Source organism: Pempheris klunzingeri, chromosome 10 (genome assembly GCF_042242105.1).
Source record: "Pempheris klunzingeri isolate RE-2024b chromosome 10, fPemKlu1.hap1, whole genome shotgun sequence".
In the NCBI taxonomy this organism is placed as follows: Eukaryota; Metazoa; Chordata; class Actinopteri; order Acropomatiformes; family Pempheridae; genus Pempheris; species Pempheris klunzingeri.
Window position 1 is genome coordinate 12,641,155 of NC_092021.1, and position 21,286 is coordinate 12,662,440.

General features: G+C 39.6%; 1 protein-coding gene across 1 annotated transcript in view; it reads left to right on the forward strand.

The window, feature by feature from the left end:
* The first annotated feature begins 6,919 nt into the window (after nucleotides 1-6,919).
* Nucleotides 6,920-21,286, forward strand: part of LOC139208336 (general transcription factor IIF subunit 2-like) — a 46,213-nt gene continuing 31,846 nt past the window's right edge. Inside the window, exons 1-4 of the mRNA XM_070837980.1 lie at nucleotides 6,920-6,999; nucleotides 7,305-7,378; nucleotides 7,504-7,522; nucleotides 7,740-7,884. Of these exons, the coding sequence (XP_070694081.1) occupies nucleotides 6,934-6,999; nucleotides 7,305-7,378; nucleotides 7,504-7,522; nucleotides 7,740-7,884 (304 nt within the window). The 5' untranslated portion in view covers nucleotides 6,920-6,933. The remainder of the gene's footprint in view (nucleotides 7,000-7,304; nucleotides 7,379-7,503; nucleotides 7,523-7,739; nucleotides 7,885-21,286) is intronic.

Below are 21,286 nucleotides of genomic sequence, written 5' to 3' on the forward strand. Positions count from 1 at the left end.
TTAAGTTGGATGTTCCAATCTTTTAGCCACAACTTTTAGCTAATTATTTCAGCCATACAAGCTGTTACTTTATAGCTATCTAACTTAACCTTTTATCCATAGCTTTCAACTATTCAGACTGCTAAACCACAACATGAAATAGTGACTATTTGCATCAGTATGTGAACTTTTAATGATGGCATTTTATTCTGCAAGTACACTTTAATATTGTAGATATAACTTCTTTTTTTTTTTTTTTACTGCCTTTTAGCTATGTTTCCAGCCCATATTTATCCTGCCATTGCACTGAATGGACTTTATATATGTTGCATTAAATGTTTTAAATGGTGTACTTGCTGGCGTTTTGCAAAATGCTATTTTGTTTTTGTGACAAATAAAGAATTGTATATTGTGTATTTCAACCATTTATCCATTACATTTAGGTAACTGTTTAGATTTCTTTTGCCACCTGCTAAAAGCTTTCAGCTCTTGGTGTTCAGGTGCTATTGCTCACTGCTGACTCTGTCTGTGGATCATTGTTTTTTATTTTATTTATTTATGTCTTTATCGATACTTCCTTTTATTACAGTGGACTGTGCAGTCTGCAGACGGCCCAGGAGAACAACTTTGAGATGAAGTGAAACAGGAAATTTGCAGCATGACAGTCAGATCAAACTGCACGGACTGAATTAACATGAACCAACATCTCTGAGAAGTATTTTTCAGCACCGGGATGAATCAGTAAATCCCAAATTTGGGCTCTTGGGACACGATTTGGTGTCAAGAAGAACTAATATGAAACAAAATGATGCAGAATAAAATATTACAGCGTGATGATTTGTAAAAAGGATGTGAAGTAATAACTACATCCCCCTCTCAACCTGGAAAAGACTGGAAACTTCTGTGACTGGCACATGAAAATAATTGTATTCTAGCAGGAAACTCTTGACAACAATTGTTGAAGTCCAAGCTCTTAAAATGTTCCTTTTCGTTCTGGTGTCCTGTTTTAAAGACTGTATCTGCCAACTAGGGGCTGCCATGGCAACAGCCCTTTAACACACTGTGAGCACTTACTGAAGAAATTACAACAATGGGAGGCATGATTTATGTTACATGAATGCCAAATCATGTCAGCTGTTGGAGAGATAATCATTTCAGTGAGACGACTGTTTGATCGAGCTATAAAAATAATATGACGCCATAAATGTAAGAATGTTTGTTACCAATGTTTGTCAGGGGGCTTGTCGCTATAAATCAGTGAGCTGCAATTTCATTTTGTGACTGAATTACCTCCCTAGTCTGGCTCCTGAAACAACCCGCATTGTGGGCAGAAAAAAAAACAAAAAACAAAAGCCTACGACCTTGAGAGGAAAGCCAAAACCCTGAGCCAGCCGGTGCCAGGTTCATTTTATCCCTGATGAAAAGAGGTTTCTGAATCTTTCAACCAGCACAGGACTGATAGAGCATTTCTGGAGTTTCACAGAGTTTCAAACTTGGGTAATAAGAGGATGTTAGGCACACATACACGCGCGCGCACACACACACACACACACACACACACACACACACACACTTTCAACACATTCCAATGATACTGATAAACTGCGGCCAGCAGCTGGGACACTTTGGAGGCTGCGTCTCGATGTCTTGCAGTAGATGAGAGTTTTCAGTGAGTTTAAGCTTTATGCGGACGTGCTGACAGCTGGTCAGCTGACAGCGGTCAGAGCGAAATCTTTGTCCGGCTCAGATGAGGCTGCTTTGCTTTGGGTCACATTGCTGAGAGATCCATTTGGGGCACAGGAAGTTTTATTGATCCAAGTCCGCACACTGGTGCCAACTGCTGTCTCTTGTTATCAAGATGTGCATCACAGTTACATATCCATGAGGACAGTAGGGGACATTTCTACATAGAATTTCCTTATTGTCATGATATCAGGGTATACAACAAAATTCAGGCCCACTGCCTGACAGAGCTCAAATATATAAAACATGAAATATCAATAAGAAGATTGAGAAGAATAAAAAAGAGATTGTTCATATAACTCCCACTGTGACACACATACACAAATGTATGTAACTTATGTATGTTATACAACTGTCACGATATCAGATTTTCATCATACGAATATTGTAGCCAAATAATTCATGCTAACTATATTAACAAAATATCAATAGAAATTTTGAATGAAATAATAATGCTGCTTTAAGTCAAATTCATCTTTAACTTGTTTATTGTGCATTCAGTCTCTTTTTTGTGAATTACACTCAGTGTAGAGAGGCGGAGAGAGAGTCTGTAACTGTACAAGAGTGTACAAACAGATCGATTATACTCCATAGATAGCCAGATGCACTGATAAACAAAAAATCCACAAGGCCAAACATCTGCCATCAATACACTGACAGCTGAAACATAATCGCTTGTGGGGATCAAAGAGTCTGTGTGTGAGACCGCAGACTGACTGTGACAAATTCTTGTAAAGGCACATTTAGCTCATCACATTTCATATCATATGTGTATCATTAACATTATGGCAATATTTATTATTTCATATTTCAGGTATCATGGTTGTTGTCAGTAGCGGTATATCGTGACACCCTTAGTATCTACTGATACTTTGAAAATCACTCCAGAGTAGGTACTGCACAGAGGTTAAGATGAGGTTCAGATGCAGCCATTGGGAGCGGAGGGTGTCCTTCACAGCAGGCTGGTGTGTGCTAGTCATCTTCTGATCTTTAACTGCGCGCTGCACTAAGAGTGCAGCTTTCTTTCCAATGTGAAGCAGATGAGCAACAGGTCTACTTGACCACTGCTTTGAGAATCTCAAAACTGTATCAATACCAGTAATAAATATTTAAAGCCTCTATTGTTGCTGTTTGTATCATCTTACAGTTAGTAGGATTAAACAGAGTGGTGCTAGAGGACAGGCTGTGAGATCATTAAAAATTAAAAGGATTTATCCTTTTGGAAGCATTGATTTCATGGCAGATTATGATATTCTGTAACTTGCATTTTAAACTGACACTTGAGGCTGGGGGAAAGTGATCTAAATGAAAAAGACATTTCTGGGGCCTTTTTCTTTTCTAAAGCTTTTACCGTTATGGTGGAAAGACAGTTACACAAAGAAGATTCTTTCAAGAAGATTCATCTTCTGGGGATCATAAACACACACTGGCCAGTGGTGGCGAAGTCGCTCTGACAATCCATCTATCTCACCAGATATCATCTGCCATTAAGCTTCTTCAAAACAAACGACTTACAGCAGATTACTGCAACATTTAGCCTATTACACCTCATTTAAAAAGCACATTGTATAGAGGATGGGATTTATAGAAATGTTATACTAAATGCCTTTTCATTCATTAATTCATCCTTCAGTCATTCATTCATTCATACAAGAATACCATGTCCAGTTCTAGTAGTTGTCCACAGGGTGGCAATACATACAAATCATTTGCAGTGGGAAAGGGCCATGCCTCCATATGCACCTCATTCACTTCATGAACCTGCACAGTGAAACATGATCTGTGTTTCTCTGCCTCCTCATCCTTTACAAACAGTTCTTCACTCTGACATGAACTTCAGAAATGACTAAATGTTCTTCCAGGTCTCTCCAGGCGGACAGTTTTGGTTTAGACAAAACTTACAGAGACTGGAGAAAAACCATAAACTGCCATTCAGTTGTTCTTAAAAGCATCGAGCAATATTTTACTTCACCTCCTGAAAAAGAATCAAATGTTTCATACGTGTGTGTAAAGTGTGTGTGAGATGTGAAATGATACAGGATTTGTTCGCTAGACTTTGATTCCATTCAGTCTTGAATTAACGATCCCACAAAAAAGTCACAGTGTAATGTACATATTTTTACATAAATTCATTATTTCCACAAATATTTTGTTTTCCTGCATTAATGCGAGAGACACTCTAATGATTCATGTTAATGACCTTGAAAGCTAATCTTAATTCACTCTGGTCCCAGGCTCTACATGCATAATTTATTTAGTGAAATAATTAGTGCAGAGTTCAACTGGCTTCCCTCTTCATATTAAAAACACCACAAATGACAGGTGGCTCTTTAACCCCCTGTTGCACAGCGTTACCGTATGGCAACAATTACCTTATCTCAGTTTCACTAAAAGGGAGGAATATATAATACATGTTTTACTGTTTGTTGTGAAGAGGTTGTTTTTTTGTTTTATCTCCTCATACACACACAATCAGACACAAACACGTGTTTTTACCCGTTTCAAGAACAATTGTATCTGTCAGTTTGAAAAGAAAAGAAAAGAAATAGTATCTGAGGTAAGTTAACTTTTCATTTTCATCATTAAAATCAGTTTACAAGTGGTAATTTGTTTAAGAAATGACTGGTTAAAAACAAATCAATTTTCTACCATTTAGGAACTATCTGCCTGCCCCGGAGACTGTGCTCTGCAGGCTCTGGGTGTCCTCTGGGTGCCTGATATTATTTAAATTTATATTTTTTATATTTCAGACATTTTGTAACTCTAACATATAATTGGAATTAATAGTTTTAATAGAAAGAACTGAGTTATCCCAGTCACATCATGTGTTGGTCTACTTTTATGTATATTTCTAGTAAATAAGCCCGGTCAGTTTGAACAGCAACATTTCCATCCAAAAACATGACACACTGTCGATGCTTTACAGGTTTTAAATATACAGTGATGCAGTCCAGACAGTCCAGGCAGCATATTGTGCTGACTGTTGCATCATAGTGTATGTGGATTAAAAAAAGGACATACTGGAAAATTAAACTAAGAACTCATGACCAAACAGAGACATTCATTGTCCTGTAAATGGATAAATAATCTGATGTAGTTCATTTCACTGCTGTGGATATAGAGGTTATGAGACACAGTCATTTCTAATATGGACAGAAAACATGCATAAACCACTGGACTGTTGACTGTATCATCACTGTGAAAGAGTGAAAGAGCAGCTTTTCTATTGGTCCACATGGTGATGCTGTCAGTCTCTATTAAAAATGGCATAGAGAGACAGCAGTTTAAATGGCTTTTCATTAAAATGAATACATACATGAACTTTTTAGATAATGATAAATGACAAAGGGCAAGGATATGTAAATGCAAACAAATGTAATAATTCTAATGAGTTATCATTAATTGATTATCTATAAAATTAATCAATGAACAATTACATGTATTTATAGAAAACAAACATAACAGGCATTTCAAAATAAAGATAGGAAATATTTTGTCATTATTTTTCTAATTCCACTGTTTGTGCTACAGTTTGCTCAACACCAAATCAAAACTGGCTTGTTGATTTGCTACTTTAGTCCAAATCCACTCCCATCATTAATTATTTTGACAAGTGTGTAAACACTCTATTTAATGAGGGCTGCTTTATATTTCCTCTTCATCTTGAATATTTCATTTTTAAACAGGTTAGATATTGTTATGGTGGTAATTGTGAGTTCAGTTTTTGCATATATACATTTTATCTGAACTTTAGGGGTTACATGTTCTGTTGAGGATATTTTGTTAGCAGCCAGCAGCAGTTGTAGGTGGAGTAACAACACTGTATACTTAATTAGCCCATCACAATTTGATTAACCTCATGTAACCTTTGGGCACAATTAGCTGCTGGTCCCTCTTCTAACCTCCCTTTCCTCCCCCCCTCTTTACATGGTGTAAGTAATATCTCTGCTGTAATATAACATGACCCAAGTTCACTGTGTGGAATTTTGTTTTAACACAAAATAATTTAAATACATACACATGTCAGCTGAAATAAAGAAGGTCTTTTGTCCCTTGTTATTAAATTGATTACCTTACATTACAATTGATTAAATAAACACAAACTGATTGCCACACAGTTACGTGGTTGTCTTACTAATGGGATGTCATGTAATTTTAATTGGTAGCCTGCAGTTCCCCAAACCACAAGCACCTGAGACATATGTCTTGGACTTGTCATTATGTTCTCTCTTTTAATTGTGTTGTCCTGCAGTTAAATGATAAATTAAGTCTTTAAAGATCAAGTAGGCCTAGCTTTTGTAAATTAATGAAGTTTTTGTTAATTGCAAATTCACATAACATCTTGGTGGTCCCTGAACCTTTGTAATTTGGTTTGGGTAACTTTCCATCTATATAGCTGAAATAAATTCTCCATAGTAGAGAGGGAGTAATAAAGGGAGGATAAAGGGTCCCTACAGAGGTGTACCTATCTGAGATCCTTTTGATTTAACCAGAATCTAAAATCCACCAGACTCCATTGACCAAACAGTCATTTTACTTTGCAGAACACAGATATAGCTGGTCCACTGTTGCCTCGATCGAGGTTAGTTTGTTCACCTTATTGTGGGAAAAACAAATATTGTGTTGGATCTGAACTAACCCTTTAAAAGGCTGGTGTACCAAAATAACACTCACAAAAAACAACAGTGGTAGACCACCAACTCTAAAATTACTGCTTTTGTCAATGGAGTCTGGCATCTCAGAAAACACTCTCAGCAACACAACAGCTATTTCTGGTCAAACAAAAAGGTTATTACAGGTCTATTTCTGTGGGGATCCTTTCTGAAATGTTGAGACTTAGCATAACAACTTGAGCCTGTCTGTGGCAAAACAAGCTATTTTAGTGGAAGTGCTTTTATCTGGTGCAATTGCCCTGAATGATTACATTACAGCCATTGTCGTCAGAAAGCAAAGAAGATCTGCTGGGCTCAAAATAGGACCCAGGTTATAAAAACCTTTAACGACTCCTGTTTGGCACAACTGTCTTTCTTCCTGTTCATGTACTTACCTGACTGTGCTTGGTCGGTGTTTTATTTTGAAAGACGTGACAGGAAGTGTTATTTTGTAGTTTTCCTACCTGTGGGCTAACTGTGCGCTGCTGACCAGAGTGAGACGTTAACCTGCTAACTTTGGGTCTGTTTACATCTAGAAAACTCTCAGGACGTTTAAACTATGTCAGACAAGACGGAGGTCAATCTGACTGGAGTCAAACAAAGCAAAGGCCTGTGGCTCGTAAAGGTTTGTCCACCTGTTCACAATTAAAGCACCAAATTAATCGATGGGATTAATGAGAGGTCACCAAGTTCATTCGCCTGTTGTTTATCGACTAATGTGAAACACGACTCAGCGGCTTTTACAAGTGTCTCCCGGTGGTTACATTAAAAAGATATCATTTTAACTCAGTTCATTAAAAATGTATTGATCCACCATGTGATTTATTATGTTTTTTAGTAGCTAATGACCAACTGGACTTAAGCTAGCTAGCTAACGTTCACCATCAATTAAGCTAACATTATGATATTAAATGAAATGTCTCTCACCAGGTCCCCAAGTATTTATCTCAGCAGTGGGACAAAGCCAGAGAAAAGGGAGAAGTTGGCAAGATTACCATTGGCAAGTATGTTGTGAAAAAATATTAATTTAGAAGCTTTTGATACATGTTTTCATACTCTGAGAGTCTGTCTTTGTGGTTAACAGTAATAATGATCTACACTTTACTTCTTCTGCTCCTCCGCCTGACAGGAAGCAAGGCAAAACAGAGGTGAGACATGTCAGGATAATCATTTAACACAGCCTCCACAGGTTTTAGCATCTCTTCTCTGTTGTGTCCCATCACTAATTACTGCTGCGTTGGCCCACCTTCCTCTCACGGATCACTAAAGTTTCCTCATCTCATATTTGACCTTATTTGATGAATCAAAGAGAGGGGGCTGTTTAAATGACCAGTCAGTAGAGCCTTGACGCAGATGTGTTTTCAGGTACGTTTCAGCCTGAATGAGGAGCTGACCGCCCTGGGCGCTGTGGGGGAGATGGATGCGTCACTGCAGGTCCCAAAAGATCATCCCTTCACTATGCATGCAGTGGGTGGACAGACCATGGCTGTCTTCAGCCAGAGCGACACAGGTCAGTCTCCAACTGAGCTGTTCCAGCCCTCATCTCTCTGTTTCTTTTGTGCTGGATAATGTCACCTGAAACACATGTTTGATAGGGGCCAGTGGGTTCAAACTGGAATAGAGCTGACAGTGTATGTGATTCCTGTGAGTGTCCACAGGGCAGTGTGGTTTGTGAGCGAATCAAAAGTATATATCCTAGACGGATATGATCTCCTACAGCAGGTAACTGCAGATATGCAAGTCTGAAAAGGTGTTAAGCAACTTCAGCTAAAAACTAGGCATTCCACAAACATCTGAAATTGAATTTAAAAGACCCCGAAGAGAAAAGTCTGTGCTTGTAATACAGAACTTTGTATTTGTGTTGATGCAGAATGAGGATGTTGCTAAAAAAATGATACAAAATAGGAATCTTGTGTTTTTCTGATTGAGTTGTTAAACCAAGCTGCAAATAAAATGTATTGATTAATCTTGTTCAGGATATAAATCCAGCTAATAGACAGCTAATAGAGAGAACCAACATTCGCAGGGAATTCAGGGAATCTCTGATTCAACTGTCCTCAGATCTTTTTTTAATTTTTTTAAATGCTTTCTTGCTTTAAAAGAAAGCTGGTGTTGATAGATTCTGCATTGATTGCACTGTAAAATTCATGAGAATGCTCACAGTGGCTTCTGGTTTTTCTGATTGACGTTTGCTGCCAGGCACGATGTGTCATACTGCTCTCTGAGCCAGAGGGATTTGCATCACCCAGAGCTTAAAAATAGCCCCAACTGTATGGCTAAGTGTGTGACCCGAGAATTACAATAGAATTATTTGGCCCCACTTTTGATGGGATAGTTCTATTTGATCACTGTCATGTATCAGATCAGTAAAAGGAAACAACAGTGATGTGAATTTTAATCAATCTTTGAAGACTACTGTGAGCCGTGAGCAGGTAGAGAAAATTAAGAATCTAATTAAAATACATTGGAACAGGTCATTGAAATGAAATAATACAAAACATTAAAACATTTGCATAATTCGGAGTCAACTTTGATTAAATGAAATTGTAAATAAATAGCAGGCTCTTGAAATCAGTAAAATGTCACCAGCATTTTTGTGCCTCCCAGGGTGCCAGTGCTCAAATTACTGACTACATCTCATAGTATTTCTCAAGTACCACCAAGGGTGCATGTCAGTGGGTGTTGTTGGGGTAAAAACAAAAAGCATGTTTGAACACACCCCAATTACAGTTTGATGCACAACATTTGACAGGATGGCAAGTTACCAAGACTGTCTGAGGGGAAAAAGTGTGAAACCAAAGGGAGCAGTGTGCATAAAGGCTGTGATTCCTCCAAGAGTGTCAGGACTTTATGTAGACAGCAGCAAGAGCAAGAAGGTTGAAACTGACGAGACGACTGGTACAAAGCAAGAGAAGTTTAAAAAAACCCAATATGTTTACAGTTCACATATGATATAATGTGATTTGTATGCTAGAAATGGAAGAAGTGACACAATTGTGCATGTGGCTCAGGATAACGAGCCGCTTTAAGAGTTTTGTTGAAGTATTGATTTGTGGCTGACAGGAAGGGGGCGCTGTAGCCCAACCATAATGCCTACGGATGGCTGCAGGTTCCAGTGCCTTTATCCAGTTCAGCCATGGGCTTACATTAATTTCCATGTGTGTAGTTCATTTTGAATGGAAGCATTTTGTTGTTTAAGAGGCCATCTTTGACCAACCGAGATCTTCTCTGTATCTGGAGCCCGTTTCATACAGCAATGACTGTGTTTCCAGTTTTCTGCTGTCTGTGAAGCAGTCAGGGTCTTGTCCCAGCTGCATGTTGCCAGAGGATGATCACAAAGCCAGCACACTGTGGGACTGTAATAACGATTATTTTGGTTCAGGTGATCGAACAAGTTGGTTGAAAGTCTCATGCGCTCTTTGCATTGGTTTGTTTATGGATCTGTTTTCAGTGATTAGCTCTTTGCCTTCTGCTCCAGACATTTGATTTTCATTCTGCCCTCTGTTTGACATTACTGTTCCTCTCTGGACTGCAGCTATAACATCCAGGACATCTTTGCACAGGCAGCCACTGCAGGCTGCAGCTCAATTACAGCTCCCCAGAAGTGAAGCTAAAACATCTCCATCGCCGGTGGCTGGCTTGTTTAGGAAGCGCTTGATTTGATACACAACAGAGTTGTCTATTAGTGCCGCACTCATTTGAAACATCACTATTGTAGTTGAGCATGTTCATCTAATTGTGGTAAACCAAAATCAGGATCTAGATTAATAATTGATTAGTTGTGCAGCAATATGTGGGACTAGGTTTCAATTCAACAGTAAATACTTGATATGCGATATACAACTTTTGTACTTTTACACAGAAAAGGCGATAGAAAAAGCGAATTAGATCACTGTCAAGCTTTTGTGAGGAGCAAAGGGAGCTAGCATACTGATTTGAATTATGAGAAACAGAAACAGGAAAACATTAAAATAATTTTCTCATTAAGCAGCTGAGCAGACGCAAAGTCAAGTGCAGGCAAACCAAGGAACACATGAATTAGATTATTTGTGTGAGCATCAGAACACGTAGCCACAGAAACACAATAACAGTGGCATCAACAAAGCTGAGTCCACTCATACCCTTAACTAACTCTGAACTGACTTTACTATGGATGTTGTGTTGATGAAAACAGAGCAAGAAAGACAAAAGAAAAACATTAAAAAGTTTCTCAGTTCCTGTACAACCACGTGTATATATTTGAGAATATAATTCAATCCTTTCATTCATCTTTGTTTAAAAGTGACATAATATCTAGTAAGTAAAAAGTCAGATTTGGTACAAACCTGATTCTATAGTTTGGAATTGCATTGAAATTCATATTTACAGCATAAACTTTCTCTGTGTAATCCTGAAACTTTTTTCCCCGTATTTCTAAGGTATTTTGAATGTATTTTCTCGCTGCTCGGCAGCACTACAATTTTCCTTTATGAATGCAGTTATTCCTCCTCACTCCTCCTCACTCATCTTCTAGACAAATTCTGTTGTCATGGCCTTTGTTTTACAAAATATCACCCCCCTCACAAGAACACAAACGATTCCAAATGCTAAAACAAGATGGCCGTGTCAGTAGGTGGCGATAAAGTCTCCAGCTACAACATGTCAAACACCAGAGAAGAACATTCTGAGCATAGTGAGCTTATTTTATTCAAATAAAGCGATACAAAACCTTATTTTCTCTGAGACCCCAGGCTCTGCAATGGTGCAGCTCTGCTAAGTTAAGTCGTAAAGCTGTAATTACACCTAGTGGTGCTAACAAAACAAACTAACCAGTAATCTGCTGCATTTATTTCAGGCACATGCTTATTGTACAAAAAACAATAGCCTTCCCCCATTAATGTAAATGTGGTGGACACACAAATAGAAACACCTGTTGGTATGATGCAATACAGCACCACAAACTGCAGCCTAAAAAAAAAAGATCGTAAAACAGTTTCAACAAAAAATGAACATTACAACCTTGGTGTTGGTAGGATTTATTACAGGGCTGTTCATCAGACTGAGTTAGCTTTAACCAAACTGAGAGCAATAATCACAGCCCAAGTGCAAGAATGTGAGCGTTAGCATGTTAGCACCATGACAACAGATGGTTTCTCATCTCCTTTCATGATCAGGTCTGAGCCTCTAAAATGTAATGAACATTTAAATGGAGGTTTTTCTTCATCAGGGTACATCCTACAGCCACAAGGTTTGTTCCATCACCGCCCTCGTGCTCTTTAGATTCACCCACACTTGCATGTGCATTAATACCTCCTACATGTGATAATGGATTTTTCTGTTTTGTTTTTCAAGGGTTTTTTCTCTATTACCCTCTGTCTTTTATTAGCCACAAAACAGCAACTCTTCAAAATGCTCAGCATTGAAATTACTGTCCAAAATGATGTTTATTAAGTGTTAAATAAATAATTACTCGGGTAGAACCACTAAAGATGACTAAAGCGTTACCTTTTAGTACAAGTGTCAGAGAGGATCGTCTGTATAATATTCTTGTATTTGAGAGTATAGAAACATGGCATTCAGGAGGCGTAAAAACCTCTTGTTTTTTTTCTTAAAGGTGTCAGTGCTCCAGATGGCTGGCTTGACTGTGAAAGTGCACTGGAAACAAGAAGTAGGATAATGTCCTCAGAGATGTGGTGGTGTGTAGTCTCTATTTACCTGACCGACGCTCAGCTCCACCCCCACTTGCCCACACAAAGGTGTATTGCATGACACTGGTCTCCCACTCACTTACCACAGTCTCGCTTTCTGAACACACACACACACACACACACACACACACACACACACACATAGATGCACACAGATATGCACAGAGCAACAGCAGCTTTCCAACATCACTATATTTGCACACACACACACACACACACACACACACACACACACACACACACACACACTAGTTGATCTGCTCTTGCACTCACACTCGCACTATTTGCCTCACACTCCTACTTAAATTCTACTGACTCTTGACACCTCGGACAGAGCAGGTGCTTAAAAAAATTGGATTCATAAGTGAGGAATTTTTTCAAGTATATGTTCAGCTACCAGCATCCTTCTTTTTAGCTTTTTCTAATAAAATATACCTTCATGTAATCACTCTGTGTTATCTCATATATCTCCATTCTACCATATTACCCTCACTATGCTCCTCATTAAACTTAATATTTAAAGTTTAATGTATATAATCAATGTAAGTCAGATGTAGATAGATAAAACACTATGGGTTCTTCTTACAGATTCAGAGTCTGAACTGTCACAAGACATCACACATTTAATCATGATGGCAGAATATACTACAGTGTCACTATGATACCATTAGAGTACCGCATCAGTATCACGACAACATAATGACAAACAAACTGTTAGCATTTGTAATTTTTGGGGCATTAATGGGCCGAGGTACAAAATCCAGGTCCAATTTTGTTATTCCAAGATGGAGCCAATGGAAGTCATCTACATATCACACAACTAACCTGAGGTATAATAACTCCAACAAAATAGCCCTGAAAATCAGACAAAACGTCTGAAGTGTCTTAGTTCATATTCTCATTTTTTAAACCATATTTATAGTAATATTCATAGTGACATCATCTTACTTTGATACCCATCAAACTACGGCCTTGAGTTCATAACAGGATACTTCTAAAACTAGTGACCAATTCCTGCAGCCTCTGCACTACATGCTGACATACTAATGTTAGCATGCTAATTAAAAACCTACGAGGGAAACAAAAAATGGATTCTTATATTACATTTTTACTGGTTTGTTTTATTACTTTTCAGTTCCTAATGGGACTAGAATTGTGTTAAAGTAAACAGAATCATGCCATAATGAAAGAAAACTAAATGGCTTATAGTACACAATAAGCCAGCCAGCCAAACATTTCAGACTCTGTATAATACATTTCTCCACTGCTGTTACACAAGTATTCAATGAGCCAACAATAGAGGTTGCTAATGGTGACCGACAATGATTGATACGTAGACGAACAGTGTCTGACATGGCTTTTGTACTGTAAGGCTGCTAGCTAAATGTTCCTCCATTATTTCCCCTCTCGTTGTTCAGCTTTGTTCCGACAAGGACCAGGTATTGATTAAGGGGTTGCTAGGCAACAGGCTTAGTTGCCACAGAAGCGTGCAGCAGAGAACAGAAAGCCAGATGTAATGTAGTGCTCTGTTGCAGTAAGACTTTCCTTCAGCTGCCTCTGTGAAGCTTTTCACTAAAACTTTGCAAACCTTGAAACCACACAACAGACTCTCTGCAATCATGTTGTCAGATTGTAAACTTTAGATTCCAGGAGTGACTTTGTATTGTAACTTTGAATACCTCGTGACACAGCTACTACTTGTTGATTGGAAAGTGAGTTTCTTTTGTCATGCACATTTCTTTGTTGCTGCATTGCATTCTGGTCTATTAAGCATGCTGTGGATATATACATTTGTATTTCTGCTTCCTCAGTGGATATTTCCATTCAACAATGTACAGACTCCAGAAAGCGACTGTAGACCAAACCTCTGCTCATGCTGCAGTTACTATCGCTGTTACTTACTTAGTTACCTGCGAATATAGCTTTAACGCCACATGTTACTTACTTTGTGTTTTCTTCACACCAGTCAGTTCTTTGCTTACACTTGTCCATGAAAAATAGTCAGCTAAATTAATTCTTGTCTTATAGAACTAAAAATCATCAGAATCTTTTATGTCAAATGTACAAATAGAACTTGTCAATCAAAAATTACGGATTCAAGAATCCCCACATGAGCAGCATCAGATATTACATTACCTAACCCTGACCAACAGTGGCTGGAAAAACTCCCCTTTAACGGGAAGAAACCTCGAACAGAACCAGGCTCAGAGGTGAGCGGCTTTCTGTTGGGGTCCGTGTTGGGAGGGAGGGAGAGGGAGAGGGAGAGAGAGAGGGAGAGGGAGGGAGAGGGAGAGAGAGGGGGAGAGAGAGAGGGAGGGAGAGAGAGAGAGAGAGAGAGAGACTAACAGCATTGAAAAACATGACGAGTGGCTGACGATCCGCAGCAGTGATTCATGAAGCCAGAGAATCGCAGCAGAACCTGTGCCTTCGTGTTTGCGACATGGGAAGTCGTGCATGACATATGCTTGGCGTTCAAGTGGGTATGCTGTGAGAACACTGTTTCTAGGCTACACTGCTGGGCAACATGGCTAACAGGCTAACAATGTAGCCAGCTAGCATGCAGGTAGTGTAACATTAATGCAGGAATGTGAGGCCATTGGGAATATCAACATTTTCCTCAGAAAGACTAAATTACGACTAAAATTACAATGTGCTAACTTGCCATTCAACAACTTGTGAACTGCGAGCTTTCAGAAAATTTCCACCTCTGAAGTCGTGAATACCTCAAGTGGGGGGCGTTCATATGGACTTTTATTGTAATCATGGTGATTATGACCCCATGTGAAGGCCCCAACAGAGAAAGAAAGAAGCTAACTATGATTCTCTAGATGTATTTTAGTAAGAAATATCCAATCCCGGAGCTGAAAATTCTGTTACATGTGCTGCTGTGGAAGTTAAGAATAAGAATAAGACCGACTGTATTTATCCCGGAGGAAATTGTTGTGCCAGAGTGCGGTACAGAGGTCGTCACAACAATACAAAATATTAAAATACAAAATTGAACAGAAACTTAGACACAATAAAATACAATTAAATTAAATAGTCTGTCCCTTTTTAAAACAAAAAGTACAGATTGAAAAGTACAAATTTGTGAGAAGTGTCACAGTGTGTGAGGTGAAGTGTGCAAAGTAAGTGAAACTATACAGAATAGACTTTAACAATTAAATATGATATATGCAAAGTGCAAACTGCAAAACGGGAGACAAAGTGAAAGGGAATGACCTTTACGGTTATTGTACATGATTATGCTGAATGAGTCCGTTACGTGTCCCTCCTGCTGGTGGAGGAGGCGTTATACAGTCTAATAGTCACAGGTAGGAAAGACCTCCTGTGGCGTTCTGTGGTGCACCTTGGTGGTCTGAGTCGACGACTGAAGGTGCTCTGACAGGCTATCAGTGTGGCGTGCAGGGGGTGGGAGGTGTTGTCCATGATGCTGAGCAGCTTCTTCAGCATCCTCCTCTCAGACATTTCCACCACAGACTCCAACTCGACTCCCAGGACAGAACCAGCTCTCCTGATGAGCTTGTTGAGTCTGTTGGCGTCAGCTGTCTTCAGTCTGCTGCCCCAGCACACTACAGCGTAGAAGATGACGCTGGCTACCACAGAATGATAGAACATCTGCAGCATGGTCCTGCAGACGTTGAAAGATCTCAGCCTCCTGAGGAAGTACAGTCGGCTCTGACCTTTCTTGTAGACGGCGTGGGTGTTTCTAGACCAGTCCAGTTTATTGTCTATGTGGACACCGAGGTACTTGTAGTCCTCCACGATGTCCACCTCTAATCCGTTGATGGTGACGGGGTTTGGACAGGTCCTCTGCTTCCTGAAGTCCACCACCAGCTCCTTTGTCTTGGTGACGTTGAGCTGCAGATGGTTCAGTCCACACCACTCCACGAACCTGTCCACCACACTCCTGTACTCAGCCTCTTGGTCCCTGCTGATACAGCCTACGATGGCAGAGTCGTCTGAGAACTTCTGCAGGTGGCAGGACTGTGAGCGGAACCTGAAGTCTGAGGTGTAGAGTGTGAACAGGAAGGGAGACAGGACCGTCCCCTGAGGCGCCCCCGTGCTGCTCATAATGGTGTCCGACGTGATGTCCCGCAGCCTCACATACTGTGGGCGGCCTGTGCGGTAGTTGGTAATCCAGGCCACCAGTGGAGTATCCACCTGCATGTCCAAAAGTTTGTTGCCAAGGAGGGTAGGTCGATGGTGTTGAACGCACTGGTCAAAGAACATGACTCTCACAGTGCTGCCTGCCTCCTCCAGGTGAGAATAAACTCTGTGCAGCAGGTAGATGATGGCATCCTCCACTCCAATATGGGGCTGGTACGCAAACTGCAGGGGGTCCAGCGATGGTCTGACGACTGTGCGGAGGTGCTTCAAGACGAGCCTCTCCAGTGACTTCATGACATTTGACGTCAGGGCCACTGGTCTGTAGTCACTGTGCGTGTTGGTATGCTTCTTCTTGGGCACAGGAACCAGGCATGAAGTTTTCGCTTTTTTCGTTTTCGTTTTTGTTAAAGCCCCTTAAAACATCAATTCATGACTAAAGAGACAAAGTTTAAGTTAAAAAAAAAATAAAGACATAGGTGTTATTTATTAAGAGTTTATCACTTTAAAAAAATCAGCAAATCTGCCTTGTCAGGACTGTGTGTGTTCGTGTGTCCTTCTCACACAGCTTGTGTGTGGTTTGATTAAATTTGACTTGCAGCGCGCGAGAAAAAAAAGGATCAAGCGGGTTACATCTGCAGCTTGAATAAATTCACTCACATTATGGGTCGAGTTTGGATGAATTAAAAAAAAGTTGAATGGATAACAACAAATTGTGATAAAGTGCAAGTGGAAACAGACTTGGTGAATAAGCAACGATGCACATGAGGCATGTGAGTGGAGAACAGTGGCAGACACAAACATCAGATTAGTGGGAACCAATGAGGAGACTGTAATCCTCCTCAAATTAATACATGAAACAAACAAATGCATATTTCCATTGTGTTTTCCTCATGGATTGCTACAGTTTGAGGTTTAACTGGTGCTCTTTAATTCCTGTAATTTCTGTAATGGTTTAAGGGCACCTGCCTTGAGAATTAGCACCAACTACTGTTTATCTTGATGAACCCATCAACCTTCGTCGAATAGTAGTGGACACCTTTAAACTTAACACGTGTCCCTCTCGCACAGCTTTATAACATTAACAACTTTAAAGTCCTCCTGACAAACACTCAGCTGTTACTCCAACCAGGAAACAGCCGATCATGAGAAACAGCCATTCAGCAGATGTGTTTAATCGCTGACTAAAGCAGGGATGCGCGCTGAGATTCAGAGGTTTGGAATCAGGCTAAATATAAGACGTAGAAATCCAGTAATGTTTGTGTTGTTTATTTCAAAGGATTAAAGTAAAGTGCTGTTGTCCTGCTGTGTAGCAGCATCAAGCACCAAACCATTGGTACAGTGCAGGCTTTTGGATCCCAGGCAGACTGTTGTAGGTGTTTTATTGAAGGAGTGTGGCTGGCTTAGCTTTGTAGGTTCATTCCAAAAGTGTGGTTCATGAATCGCTGAGGGTTTAAAGAGGAATATCTCTTGACTGGATACCTCTTGAAAAGCATGACTTTGTAGTCAGACGACACTAACAACACATACTTTCAGGACTTCATTCACAAGGATTCAGCAGGCGCACACTATGAATTGTTGCCATTCATCTGCTTTCAGCAGTTCCTCTCGCTGTAGTCAAAGTTGTGCCCTAACAGCTGTACGGCTTGGCTGCCGTCAAGGAGTAGTCCTGTTTTTTTGTTAGGACAGGTAAGGCTGTGTTCTGCCCACGTTAAACCAATGGGAGGCTTCAGAGTTCCTGCTGTCGGAGAGCCCAAGCCTTTAGGCCATACTCACTGTGAGAGCTGGTTGAAGCTGTCACCTCTTTTCCAGTTACGCTGCGCTGTTACACTGCTCTCCCACAGCACCAGCAGAAATTACCTGGGGGGAAAAAAATACCATGAATTTCAAGCTACTCTGACATTTTGCAGCATTTATTTATCCATGGTAATTCACTTGAGCTACATGTTCTTTTCCAACAACTCCTCTTCTCATATTTACACAAATTCTCACTCTTTCTACTGGCAGCAACACATCGAGAGTGTAAGAATACTTTGTTTCTTATCAACACATCAATTTTAAAGGCTTTGATGTATATATATATATTTATGGAACATACTATTGTGTGTATTGTCAAACACAATTTAACCTTCACCAAGCCCGTACCACTGTCCAATCCTACATTAACAAGTGTAACCAGGCACAAGAGGCCTGTTGAGCTTCCAGTAGTCTCACTGAGGCCACACTTTGTTTAAGAGCTGCAAACCTTCAGAACAAGGAAAAAGGCCTTTAAGTAAACAAGTAATGTTACTCATTTTCTGAGTCTGACACTTTTTAACGTACATTCTTTCTTTATCTAATGTAAATTATTGTGCAATGTTTTCAGTTAATTTAACAGTATTAAAAGAAAAGTCTATCTTGGTACCTTTCTAACTGAATATTGATTTAAGCATTTACAGTAATCCCGTCTTTACCAGAGCCAAACATGCTTGCTTATGTTTGAATACAGGAATTATAAGCAAGACCTTCCAGATGCTCCAATTTATAAATTTTATCATCAGACATTCACTGATATTCAACTAGTTTAAAAAATCCATTTACCTTATTGTCGCACACCAATACACCAATCTTTTTAAAAATTCACAGAATTTAACACTGAAGTCATCTTCTTTTCCAGTTTTTAAGGCCCAGTTAAAACATGTTCTTATTGCATCTTGAACCTTATGGTTTCCTCTATTGGTTAGACTTATTTATTAATTTAAAGTTTATTTTCTTTTTCTGGTCTTTTTTTCTTTTAGTTTTTCCTATGGGAAATGTTTGGTCTATGTGTTTCTTCTCTGAATAAGCCTTTTAGGCGTCCTTCCTTCTTATCATTTGTTACTTATTAATAAACTACCTAGAGAGCATGGTTGCCTATTAAAAGTGGTTAGTCAGATGGTTTGTTGTTTGTTGCTCTTTAGTTATAAAACCATCCCTCGGTTCATTTAAAATGTGCTGCATTTTACCATATCACAAAACTCTAAATGTGTGGACTAAGAACTGTTGCCGGCACCCCACAGATTCCTCCAAAATGCAAATCTCACATTTGTTTCTCCCTGTAGTCACAGTGAAGCACGGGGCTGAATCACTGTGACTCAAGCCCCGCTATTCTTCTCAGGGATGCATGTTTGTTATTGCCCAAGGTGAAAATAGGAGAGTGAGTCAGCAATTGTTTAGCCAGAGAAGCATCACCTGTGTTCTCATTTCTGTTTTGCCTCTTTGCCAACCCCTGCTGTGCTCCCACACAGGAGACACGTGACACCCAGAATAATGATAGATGGCTAAAATGTGAAGCTCTTTCACCAGTAGATCAGATGTGAGTGTCTGTCAGTAGGTTGTTGAATGACTGGGAAGGTCACAGCGAACCACGTTGTAAAAAAGTGTGAGGGAAGTAACTTCTTTAGGTCGTGTTTTCTTAGTGTTGAGATGTTTGTCTCCATCATGACCCCTGCCGCTGTGTCTCCAGAGCCCATTACAGTAGTGGTAATGTGATGTCAGCAAGTTTTTTTTTCTTCAAATCTTTTCTCACAGTTTATCTTTACTGTTATTTCCTGCCACCTTTTTTTTTTTTTTTGTTTACATATTTTAGATACAATTTTTGGCACATTTCCCCTGAAGGATTTCCTTAAGTATTTGTACCTACCAGCCATTTTGAACCCAAAATATATAAATGTAGGGTCCAGGTTTATAAATATCCTTTAAATGCACCAAAATTAATGAAATAACAAATTTTAGGAAAACAGCCTTTAAAGATATGACTTTAGGAGAAATCTACAGACACAAATAGACAAAGTGTAGTAAAATAAACACCTAAATGTACATTTGGATGTTTTCTTTCCACTCGTCTAAAAGAAGGTATTATCCTTTAACTGTGTTTAAATTCCTCAGGATTATTTTAGTCTTAAAACTAACTTCTATAACTATCCAGAGATCTTAGGCAAATGTTGTTACATTTTTACTCTTAATTCACTTGTAATTTCATAGCCTTCTCTTACAGCTCACACTGATACTTTTTGTATCGGACAGAGTCGGACAGTTTCTTCTGGGTTTTATTGTCCTCTGATCACTGTTGTATTTCAAATGAGGAATCCAGTTCAATCAGACAGCCCATTTCTGTATTTAGCATCCAGAGGCTCAGCTGACCTGCACCAGAGGGTCTTTCAGCAGTAGATTAGAGTCAGCTATTGCCTTTGCAGGGAGTCATGCACACTGACACATGAATAAAGACTAACACAATATTGTTAGGCCGCTGCATGAGCAGGCTGGATATTGGCTCTTTATTAAAGTTATAATAATAGCCAGTCAGTGGTGTCCACATCCGATATGATGCCGATTCCTCCGACACACAGGCCGCACAGTCCATATGTTTGTATTACTTTTGTGTGAGATGTCTGAACAAGAAAATCATTTTGTTTTGTGTGGGAGGATTTTACTCAACAGTAACAAAGCCTGTCGCACTCAGCTGTAAAAAAAAAAAATAAGCTGCTCACCCACCTTAGTCTGGCTTTCATCGGAGAGCTGCTGCTTCGTCCAAATCAGGCCTGAGCTCAGACTGTCATGCTCAGACTCAATTCTGGCGACAGGCCCCAGCGCTCCCAAAAGGAGCAGTGAAGTCTTGAAGGGAAAAAAGTTGAAGGCTGTATGATTAATGCTGCATACTGTACGCCGAAGTCTGTGCAGAGTTTAGGTGTGAGATTTACAGAAGTTTCCAGTTAGTTATAATTCAGGTTTGACAGACAGGTGGGAGACATGGGTTAGAAGAGTAAAATGCTGCCTTTTCTCACAAATTTAAATTCATGTCATAACAGTAATAATGTCATCTTAAGAAACAGATGTGTGTGCTGAGAAATATTTGTACTCAGTAGAGCTTGTGTTCTGTTTTCTGTCTTATTATAAAATACGTCAAATGCAGCCACATATTCCAGTATATGCACACACGACTTGGCATGTGCCTGGCGGGATCAACCTTAGGGGGCCGTGGGGTGGTGTTTGCTATATATATTGACCTCCCACTCAGTGTGTATGTGTGTATGTATCCTGTGGCCCATTTCGTTCAGTGCACACAGCAGACTACCCTTTCATCGTTTGTCCAGAGACACA